Below are 12,046 nucleotides of genomic sequence, written 5' to 3'. Positions count from 1 at the left end.
CAGCTTTAGTACTTGTCTTATTGGTACAACGTTGGGTCTTTCCATTTTCAAAAAGCGATTTATTTACATATTTATTTATTTATTTATTTATTTATTTTAAATGATAAACATTCTCATCTATGTATCAGATCTAAACAGATAGACATTATTCCGTATTACTAAAAAATGTATGATATAGTGCAATGTTAGTTCATACACTGTTTTTATTTTGGTCGGATGTTTTGTCTACTTTGTTTTAAACGATTGAAAAATAATTTCGACTGCGTGAACTCCTGACCTACGATCAACATACAAACGCTCATACAAGTAATTGTTAAAAGTATCTGTTAATTATCTAAGCAGAAACATGAAGTGATTGTTTACTCATTAGCTGTCAGTACCAATAATATGAACATATTGCCAATTGACAAAATGTAATTAAGATTTTGACATACAAGAGACGCACTCACGAGGGTGTCTAATTGTATTGCAAAAACAATGTAGGTAAACATCACAAAGAAGATTCTATGGTGTGTTTCTTGGAGTTGATATTGAGGAATGTTAACAAAAGTGGTTAATAATTAATTTTATGATACTACTACCAATTACCTGTTACTGTTGTTAATTGTTTGCTCGTAACGTTACAATAAATTCATACATAATTGATTGATACGTAATAGTTCAATGTTTTTGAAAGATACGACGACGACGCTATTTTCATCATAAAACAAGTAAAGGTCATATTACATCTTTAAGTAAAATGAATGCTATCTCTTACCCTGAGCTGCAAAGGTGGAAATATAAATTAAATGTAAATAACTACGTTTTGATTGAAAATAAGACGTCGTGTAATGGTCGAATTTGCATTTTGCAAAGTTTTCGAATCTCAATATGTTTTCCTGCGACTTTCTTAATACCCGAACTAAGTGGTGCTTGACCACGAACTACCGTGTTAATGCATATTTTAAAGCAATAGTTTATGTAATATGGTAATTTTAACCAAATAACTCGTAAAAATATCAAATGTTTAAAAACAAATCGAAAAAAGTTTCCGATGCGAATTCCGACAATTCAAATATATCAAAATCTAAGTACATTGCCGGAACGTGAAAACAGAAAACAAGGAATATCTATATACAAAATACAGCAAACCGAATGACATTTAACACATAAATAAAACACTTGTAATATGAAGTATCACAAAAAAATGGGAATGACATTATGTACTCAGGAAGAGTAAGCGTGTCCTGCTGTGCAAGCGGCACCCGTCATTTGCAAGTTAGTATAATCCGGCAATAGACTATCAACAATAATGCAGCTCTCATTTTAAAAACTCGTGTATTTCAGGCATTGCAGCAAGGCATGATCAATCCTTATTATCATTTTGTTCTGACCACACTGGTAAGTAAATGTATTGATTCTTTACGAAATAGATAACACTTCAATAATATTCAAGTTCCAATTATAGCTTGAGTTGATATGATAAAAGAAGATCAGTATGTTCGTTATTCCTATCTTATAATGTAAAGAAGAATATGAAAAATTGTTCCAGTTTTGAAATTTGCTTAAGCTGTCCGTAACGTTTGTTTGTAGAAATGATCATAATTGGACGAATTCTGTTTTAGGACATTGAAACTATCAATCTGAATGATTATAAATATAACCACGTGAACATCACCGGTTTCCGACTGGTTGACCAAAGCAGAGGTTTTGTGAAAGCAATATCTGATGACATGTACTGGTACCAGATGAACACACGTCTTCCTTTGCTCAGTATGGAGAACCAGAATGTCATTCCAGTAATTATCATATATGTTGACTTATCAATTTCTGTATTTTGATTTCCATTTTGATTTATAGAATAAAGCCTTCGATTAGCATTGTCATTTTAATTCATATTTCACTTTGGGAATCAAATACAATGTAATTTTTTCTCGAGAAGTACTTAGATAAGTTTAAATTACAAAGCAGGAAGTTTATATTGTTTATCATTTCTCTTTTGAGTAAAGTAAGCATTTGACAATATCGTTTCCTTGAATTAAATGAGGTATTGACAGATTTTTATGCATTTAAACATGATTCGTGCGGGTTATTTCCTTTATGAATGATTTATACAACTCCTACATGCTTAATGCATATAAACATATCAATATATCATAGGTTATAAATTCATAATATTGACGACGGGAAAGCTGCTTTTTTCTTTCCAAACCATTCAATATTCAAACGCTTGAACAAATTGTGACATAAAAATTGTTCCGAGTGTCTAGGTTTGTTAACTTCAAGACCTCTCCTAAAGTGCAATGAATCAAAGTATCTATTTAGGTCTGTAAACAATCAGTTATAAATGTCGAATTATCGAAAACAAATTGAATGAAACTCCCCATTTCTCATGCGCTATTAGACTTTTTGATAAATTCTCTACTTCTTGTGACTCTCAGATAAGAAGTCGATATATTTTCTTATCTAAATATAATTATTGTCTCTGTGCTCATCCATCTAACCACCCTACATTTATTTAAATCGAATCAAAACCTCATTTAAAAATGACATAATCTGTAATCAAGATTATATGCTCTTTTTTATTTCTATGTTGCAGTATGAATCTGCACTTTTATTTGATGCGGTACTGCTTTATGCCAAAGCATTAGACGAACTTGATAAACGCCATACCCTTCGCCCAGTCAACGTGTCGTGCGATTGGGACGATCCATGGAAATCTGGTCTCAATTTGTATGATTATCTTAATACGGTATGTCAGTAAGATTACTAATAAAGCTTTTGGAAGCAAGTGCAGTTGCTCTATTTTTACAGTATCAACATAGCCTCGTCAAATGATTACGAAAGTGTGGTAGATCAAATCCTCAGCTGAGAAGGTGAGAATATCTCATTCGGTTGTATATACAGATTGGCAAATACGATATATAAACCGATATTAACTTCTAAGTTTTATTTAAGTATTTGAATACCAATTGTACACATTAATACGGCCTGACATGGAAAAAAACATCACAGCTGATGTGCTTTTTCCGATAGTTATTTGCAAGAGCTAAAATCTATGTGATTGATGTTTTGTTTTGTTTTGCTGTTTGTTTCTTTTTTGCGTTTTCGTTTTTTGTTTTTTTTTGTGTTTTTGTTTTTGTGAATTGTTTGTTTTGTTTTTTGTTTTTGTTTTGTTCTATTGCTTTATATTGTTTGTTTTTCTTTCTATTTTTGTTTTGTTTTTGTTTCTTTGTTTTTATTAATTTTTTTTTTGGTTTACTTTTGTCTTATTATTGTTCTTTATTTGGATAGAGGATAGTATTTCGCTTTAAACGTTGTACTTCTTCTGTTTTAATTTAAAGTCATTATTTTAAAGGTACACGTAAAAGGGTTAACCGGTGATTTGTCTCTTCACAATGGACGGAGGCTGCTGTTCAGCCTAGACACTGTTCAGTTGAGAAAGGAAGGTCTTGAAAAAGTAGGTATACTTTATGAGATAGGCTCAGTTAAAACGTTTATTGTCAATGCGTAGATTAAACAGATGCGGTACATGATTCATACCTCAATGGATCCCGCTCCATTATATCCATAACCACATTCGTCAAACAATAGAGATCGCAAAAAAAAAAAATCAAATCAAATTCTGAAAAAAAAAATAAATGGAAAGATAGCAACAATAAAAAGTAACAACAATGAAAGGTAACAACAAAAAAATCATTTAAAAACAACGAAATACAAAAACAATACATGACTTTTATTACTTTCATGTAACAAACGAATGATACAACAATATTCAGTACTAGTAAATACTTTAACGCTAGTGTATATTGTTTATCATGCTGTGAATTCAGGAAAATTACCTAAAGAGTTGCTTTGGGTAGTTGGCTTCACAAGTGAACAGGAGATTTAAACTTGCTATCATTTTACATAATTTTAAATACCTATGGATAAATATGACGTATAAGTCTTTTTTGGAAATTGTATATTTTTCTACCTAAAGAAGTTCTTCAAGAAATGGCCATTTAATCAAAAAAGACAAACAACTTTGTACCTTTGTAGAAAGTTGTGACTATTTTATTAATTGTTACTTATTTTGGTAATAATGGTTTACTTTTTGATTTTAAACATACTTTTAGTAAACACTTGTTATTTGATGACGATGGAGACGACAAAATATACATTTTGAATTTATTTATTTGGTGGTAGAATTTCAGGAAAATCATGAAACCTTATATGTACAATGGTCATTTGACCTTTTATTTTAGACTGGCACGTGGACTCTTGATAAAGGATTAAACATAAGTTCAGAAGTACCATACATATTACTAGGAAACAAAACACTAATAGTTTCTACGAATCTGGTATGTTTTTGGATGTTAACGATTAATGAAAGGAAGTTATTTTCATTTTTATTACTTATTTTGTGTACATATGTTATTTATTGATGTCTTTGGTTTTGTTGTCTTTGTGAAGCCTGTTCTATAATTTGTTTCGGTAGAGTATTTATGTCGCTTCATTATTTGCTACTTTCATGTTGAGCTATTTTTATCTCAAATCAGTAGATGTGTTTATGGTCATGTGTTATTTATGAAATGAGTGGAAAGTTTGGATATGGCAAATGGCTGGTTTAGGGGCTTTTCACTACTGCAATGATTTGGTCTGTAAAATAAGAAAATCCGCCCTCATGGTAGCGTAAAGCAGATGAAACCAGGGTCCTTCTTTTCTTATATTTGTAATTCTATTTTCAGGATAGACCATTTATTGTATCAACTGTTCTTGTAAGTGTAAACAAAACTAGATTAGGAAATAAATGTCTGCCTTAACATCCTAAAGTAGTTATTGCTTTCTAGAGTAGTGCTTAGCAAATTGTTATAAAATTCTTATATATATTCTAATTTACACTTTCAAATTTTGTAATACATTTGTCTTACTTTTTCGCCATGTACTCCTAATGAAGTATTTGTTGTACAATATACTAGATATAATTGTCATTCATTGCCATTCATTTGGTGTTTCACATCTTGGTTTTTTTTTGTTTTTTGTTGTTTTTTTTTTTTGTTTTGTTTTGTTTTTTTTTATTTCAGTCAAAAACTAATCTGGAAGTTTCACCAAGAAAACATTTAATATTTTTTTTTCAAATCTATAACTTGGAATAGGCAGTATTTGATTGAATCATTACATTTTTTTTTTTTTTTTTTTTTTTTTTTTTTTTTTCAGTTAGCAAAATCGGTAATTGTATGGAATCGAAATAAACAACTTTTTTATTTACCAAGAATGTCAAATAATGAAATGCAGCTTCAACAGGTAATTGTCTTATATTACAGATTACTTTCTTTGAAGTCGACGTATTTTTCAGGAAGCTCCGTATGTCACCGAAAAAGAAAACATTCAACGTAGTGGTTTAAAGGGAAACGACCGGTATGAAGGATTTTGTGTTGATTTACTCAAGGAAATCGCAAAACACGTCGGATTTGATTACGAAATTCGGATAGTTCCGGACAAAGTATATGGTTCTTACGACAAAACAACGAATAGATGGAATGGCATTATTCAAGAACTTATTGAAAAGGTATTGTTGTAGTGTGTTCACGTGATAACGAAATTGTAAATAAAGCTCAAAAGCTATGTAGATGCTTGATAAAATCAAGCAAACTGTTGTTGCTATGTTATTTAATGTATTTTATACGTAGTAAATAAACTTCTTTTTTTTTTTATTTTTCGGGTATATATAACATTACTTTTCCTAAATTTGTACCTATGATCCACTGAAACTCAGCATCGGCTTCCTAATTTTGAAACACATTTACATGCTCTTTATTAGTCAAATAAAAAACTTTTAACAAAAATGGTTTAAGTAAAGAATATAAAGATCAGGAAACATAGTAAAAATATTATTGTACTTAGATATGTATCCGAAAAGACCGAAAATGATAAATCGGTCAAATAAATAGGTCAATACAATATGACTTTTTTTATAACATTCTCAATTTTATTTTTCAGTTATTATATTGTGCTTATTCTTAAATTGAACAGTGTTATTCAATTATTATGGTGCTTAAATTAATATCAGAAATGAGAAACTCAAAGCATTTTTTACAGAAACTTATACTTTTTGAAATAATACATTTATTATGGAGAAATATCCACAGGTAACTATTTTTAGGCAGCTTTGGAATCAAGTATTAAATATATATAATTCTTTTCAGAGAGCAGACATGTCCATGGCGGCATTGACAATAAACTATGAACGTGAACAATATGTAGATTTTTCAAAACCATTCCTTAATCTTGGAATAAGTATATTATTCAAAATGCCAAAGAAAGAGAAACCAGGATTATTTTCTTTCTTAAATCCGCTAGCAATGGAAATATGGATATATCTCATTGCAGCGTATCTAACAGTGAGTTTTAGTATATTCGTGTTGGCACGATTTAGTCCGTACGAGTGGTACAACCCTCATCCATGCATTCCAGATTCCGATACAGTCGAGAACACTTTTAATCTATCTAATAGTTTTTGGTTTGCGATAGGAACACTTATGCAACAAGGTTCAGACGTTAACCCAAGAGCGTGTTCGACTAGAATTGTTGGATCTACTTGGTGGTTTTTTACTTTAATTATCATATCATCGTATACTGCTAACCTAGCTGCCTTTTTGACAATTGAGCGAATGGTGTCGCCTATTGAAACCGTTGAAGATTTAGCCAAACAAACTGAAATAAAATATGGTACTCGCCATGACGGAACTACCATGGCATTCTTTAAGGTTAGAATATTCTGTCATGTGCCAATGAATATTTTTGTACATGTAGCAGCTTCATGCTACATAGGTTAAGGGAGCGGATTTAAAATCTTTGACGTTCATAAACCGACATGGTAGACAAACAGGTTATAAATGTCAGCTTTATAAAAGAGTAATCAAGGGAACCAAGGTTATAGCGGTAATCAAAAGAATGTGATCCAGGGACAAAGACCAGACATGGAAAACAGACATACACAACAAATAACATGAAGTAAATAAAATCATACATACAAAATAACAAAAGCAAATGAGCAACTCTGACTCCACTAAAAACTGTGAGCATGGACCAGATCCACCGTTAGGGTAAACGTCCTCTGCTTTTCTAGAAACACCCGCCGAGCTGCTCATAAAAAGTCAAGTTCGGGGTAGACAAACGAGGACAGGATAACTATGACGTTGAATAAATCTGATTTCATGGTGCTGATGGATACACCATAACGATCCACGAGTTCATGATGACGACCATAAAACTTCTGTAGTGATGACTTCAATCTTGTAGCAACATAACCCTGTTCCAGAAGTCTATTTCTTAGAGTTCTAGCGCGATACAAAAAGCTCTGACATAACTTATGAGTTGTGACATGAACACTCCATGCGCAGGTGCTGAAGGGATGTTGTCGCAGATGAAAGGAAAGTTGACAATTCTAAATGAAAAGTCATCACGTTTGTCGTAATGTTTGGTCAATAGTTTAAAAACACACACTTAAAAGATTATATCACAGTTGATGTAGTTTATATTTCAAAGTATTTGGTCTTGTTCATTTGGCAGATTGAATAATGCTATTTTATTTTATAGCAAATAGAGTGAAAAGATTTAAGGCAAAGGATAATTCGAAATGCAAAAGTGAACCATTAACTTTCAATTTAAATGTAGACAATACCTTAATCTTCATATTGTAATAGTTCGTTTGGGGACGTGTTAATTCATCAAACTTAATTTCTTTTGATGTAGAATTCTCAGTTCGAAATTTTTCAACGAATGTGGAATTACATGAAACTAAATGAGCACACTGTGATGACAAAATCAGGAGATGAGGGTATAGAAAAAGTGAAAGAAGGAGGATATGCTTTCTTCATGGAATCAACGGGGATAGACTATATAACTAAACAAAACTGTAATCTCATGCAAGTAGGCGGTCTACTCGATTCGAAAGGTTTTGGAATGGCTACACCAATGGGTAAAGCATGCTACTTTATACATCATATTTGTTATACATCATATCGTTCGTATTTTCAGCAAGTATTATTAGGAAATTAATAAACTTATAGTTTTGATAAGGAATGAAAAACAACATTTTTTGTTGTTCAAATGTTTCAGATACTTTTTAATAGACACTATTTGTTTTTAAAGAATACATGTATTTGTATTCGCAATCTTGTAAATGTAAATCATATTTTCATACATTGCAATTACGTATAAAATGTCTCGCGGTGTCCATTTTGTATACATAGCACGTGGTTTTAAATCCGTACTGGTTATTGATAATATATCATATACTATAGGATCTCCACTGAGGGATAAACTCTCCATGGCCATTTTACATTTCCAAGAAGAGGGCAAAATTCAAGCCCTTTACGATAAATGGTGGACTGGCACGGAAAACTGTGAAGCAGAAAATAGTGGTACCACCGCAGGAAAAGCCAATCCTCTGGGAGTGTACAATGTTGGTGGAATATTTGTTGTGCTGATGGGTGGCCTTTCATTATCTGTGATCGTAGCTATTATAGAATTCATTGTAAAAACCAGAAAAAATGCAAAAGAAGATAGGGTAAGATTATTCTGTAAAATTCTAAAACTTGCTCATTTGAAATGTGTTTCTGTTCCCACAAATGATTTCCTATTTAAGATATCCATCAATACGTTGATTCTATTATCAACTACCAGACCGTATCTGTGTGTCAAATAATTTCAAATACTATTTCCAAATATAAAATTCATATTGACTTTCTTTTGGCTAGTCTGACATTAGCTGATACCAATAGACAATGAAGACAGATTAGTGTTCATCCGTGTTAGAAACGTGTCACTATTCCACTCAGTTTTGTTGATTTTATTACCATGTTTCGATCAGGAAAGCAAGAAAATCTCTCAGAAAGGCAGGCAAAACATCACAAATTGACAACCATGGAAAACTTATTTTAGATAAGGAAACAAATACGTAGATCTGAGAAATTTTCCATTAACTTCGACAAACTCATTTATCTTATTTCCATCTTTGAAATTGGAGGCGGAAAACAAGCACAATAAATAAATAAGCTGAAATCCTATATCGTCAGTTGACACTGTCAGGGAATCTTAATTCTTTTTCTATGATATTTTCTTACACATCAAATAATTAAAATAATGTATTTTCGGGTTTTGAAATTCATTGACGTATGACTCATTAAATATAACTATTAGAATATTTCTGGTTATGACAAAATAGTTCTTTCTTATTTATGATTGTTCATCAGATGTTTGAGATGTAATGTAGTATTAAACCCATGAAAGCTTCCATAATGTATCAAAAAAATTGTATCTTATAAATCTATGTTGCATTGGAAATGGTCTTTAAGTTTGAATGACACTATGCTGCCTTGTCATTTACAGGAGTCAATGTGTTCAGAAATGGCTAAAGAACTACGTTTTGCTTTGAAATGCCACGGTTCATCGAAGAAAATTCGAAAAGCGGGATCTAACGATAACAGGTTTCCACAGACATGTGTAATCGATGAATCAGAGCCAACTGACATTTTACCTAATGGAGGAGTGCAGTTACAAGCCATACACTACCAGCCGAATAATCATATTCGAAGAGATGTGAGTAGCCGTGCTGCAGGCAGTTCTGGCTATTTACCCGTGTACAATGGCGAAAAAGAGGTATGAAAACCTTTGTTCAAACTGATATATAAAGCATCTGAGACATACTTTCTTGTTTCGTGACAGTGACAGGAAGAGAGTTCCGCATGTTATTGAATGAAAGGTTTTTTTTCAGGTTTTCATCGATTTTAAATTGAAAAGAAGAGTAACTACAAATAATGGTGAACTCTATCATTCAGACTTCCTTTTTGAGCTAATACGATTTGTGCTGACACTTTATGGCTATATTTTGTAATAAAATCGATTAACGTTGGCCTCTTGGTGCAAAATGTACATATAGATATACACGCTCTCGAAGCATAAATAATTATTCATCTTATATGCAAGTGCATCTATGCACGCAAAAACTCTTTACATTTCGATGTTTGATCGTTTGATTTATATTTGGCAGATGTTTTGAGTAAACCATTTTAAAACATGTTGTAAAGATTTTCCTTGTCTTATAATGAACTAGCGCAGAACACATACGTAAATGTAGAGCAAATGTAAGTAAGACTGAGATTTTTTCATGTTAAATTTACATGATCAACATTGAGACGCTTTAGTAAAGTTGATAGAAAGTCAGAAACTAACGCAAGATCCACAAAGGATTTCGAATTGTCTCTGTTATACAATTTAAACTATTTTGACTGTCGATTTTTGAAAATGCGTCACAACCAAAAACAAATAAAATAATACCAATATGTGCATAGTGATCGTAAATGACATGTCTGCTTTCCCTCTCCAGTTCAAATATATAAAACTTTTGACAATATTTCAGATGGTTGGCTGGAGTTCCTGTTAAAGGTTCTTTTGAAGTGGTGGAGAAAAATAGTTTGTTTGGCTTCTTTGAGAAGGATATGTGAAGCTGGTGAGAATATTTCAAAATCTGTTCATAGTTTCTTGGTCAAAACTTGGTAAAATCAATCTGTTCAAATGTTTTATTGATAAATTCCACTGTCAAAAGAAATCTACTTTTTATTTATGCATATTATCAGTTTTATGCACTGGCAATGATACTATATCGTCAATTATGCATTGACCTTCATTTCAAATAATAATGTTTGATTTCTTTTGTACATCTGATTTGGAGAGATAACTTTGCAAATTACGTAAAATGAAATCAATATTTGTCATGTAAACTGTTGAAAGATTTCATATGAAATGTTACAGTTGATCATTGTCATGTTTATACAAAAAGTTCATTTCAATTTTCAGAATTTGAAAAAGGTACTTACAACCAGCAGAAACATGGATCCGGATTTTTATGATGGCAGCTATGATATTATTTTTTCTGACACCGGTTGATATTCCTTTCTGACTGAAGTAGCAAGTTTTGAAGAATGTGATTAACAAATGTTACAGATTTTTAAAAGATTTTTTGATTTGATGACTAATAGGTTTAGGAGTAACCCAAGAATTACATGGTTGTGTTCATGCAAAACTTTCCATAGCATTTTAAAACCGCAGTCATAAATAACATACATATTTGTAATAGTTGGAGTCCATGCACATCTTGATTTTAGATATTATATATTATCAACAACGAAAAGAAGCAGGTCGAATAACTGAAATAGGTATGAAATATCCTTAGCAATTCTTGTATTCTTTACCATGCCTTCTAACTTTAAAAATTTGATTCATATTTAAATCTTTGATGTTATTTCTTTCTCAGTCTATCACCCAAAAACCTCATGCATTCCGAAACAACAGTTTGGCGGATTTAAGGAAACAGCGAAAAAATTGACAAAAAGTTTCAGCACTGTATTAAAAGAACAACGTACCGTCCTGGCCTTCCATCAATCATTCCTTGGTCGTCGCATGGACTCCTTTGACTTGTCTTTATTGTCAAATTTAAACTTTCGGTGTGTAATTGCAGTGTATGATAGTTAAAGTGCACCTTCAAAATGACGTATATTTTTATTAATGCATTTTACCATCCTTATGTATTGTCAATGTAACCATATCGTTCATCATTCCATTTACTTTGATCTAAATATAAATATTTATGAACCAATGCATATTGATCATTCGAATCTTTTCGAAGAAGAGGACATGATTTTTAAAAATAAAACTATGCCACTCATGTGCTTGTTTTCATTTGTCCTTTAGACTACGTTTGACGCGAACCAAGTGTAAAACAAACTTCAAAACGAAATTCAATATTCGCATGTTATGTGACAGAGACGAAGTAATATGACAGAGATATGGCAGTAACCACAGAGACAGAAATAATATGCAACGAAGAGAGACTTAAGATTGTCACACACGAAAACAGAAATGAGCAAATGACTTAAATTTCTTCAATACACGGTGTATGGACCAGAACATTGTCTTTCATATTTGTAGATTTTGTAATAATGCCTCCTGAGCCAACGTTTGCCCCAAACAAATTCATCTATAATGTATATAAGTCTTTTTTCATAAAGTTTGAACGTGATCT

General features: G+C 31.6%; 1 protein-coding gene across 8 annotated transcripts in view; it reads left to right on the top strand.

The window, feature by feature from the left end:
- Positions 1-11,689, top strand: part of LOC148614239 (glutamate receptor ionotropic, kainate 2-like) — a 95,045-nt gene extending 83,356 nt beyond the window's left edge. For 6 of the 8 annotated variants that reach the window (XM_088588212.1, XM_088588214.1, XM_088588211.1 and 3 more), the window contains 13 exons: positions 1,327-1,380; positions 1,605-1,778; positions 2,579-2,731; positions 3,338-3,439; positions 4,227-4,322; positions 4,710-4,739; positions 5,318-5,530; positions 6,168-6,728; positions 7,717-7,942; positions 8,268-8,533; positions 9,355-9,624; positions 10,385-10,474; positions 10,822-11,689. In XM_088588212.1, coding sequence (XP_088444338.1) covers positions 1,327-1,380; positions 1,605-1,778; positions 2,579-2,731; positions 3,338-3,439; positions 4,227-4,322; positions 4,710-4,739; positions 5,318-5,530; positions 6,168-6,728; positions 7,717-7,942; positions 8,268-8,533; positions 9,355-9,624; positions 10,385-10,408 — 2,169 coding nt within the window. In that variant the 3' untranslated portion in view covers positions 10,409-10,474; positions 10,822-11,689. The remainder of the gene's footprint in view (positions 1-1,326; positions 1,381-1,604; positions 1,779-2,578; positions 2,732-3,337; positions 3,440-4,226; positions 4,323-4,709; positions 4,740-5,317; positions 5,531-6,167; positions 6,729-7,716; positions 7,943-8,267; positions 8,534-9,354; positions 9,625-10,384; positions 10,475-10,821) is intronic. The other 2 variants (XM_088588216.1, XM_088588215.1) reach the window with 1 other exon arrangement.
- Positions 11,690-12,046: the final 357 nt, after the last annotated feature.

The sequence above is a fragment of the Perna viridis genome, chromosome 6 (assembly GCF_037379345.1).
Source record: "Perna viridis isolate PV_CMFRI_1.1 ecotype Kerala chromosome 6, ASM3737934v1, whole genome shotgun sequence".
NCBI lineage: Eukaryota > Metazoa > Mollusca > Bivalvia > Mytilida > Mytilidae > Perna > Perna viridis.
This window is presented reverse-complemented; position numbering and strand designations above follow the sequence as displayed.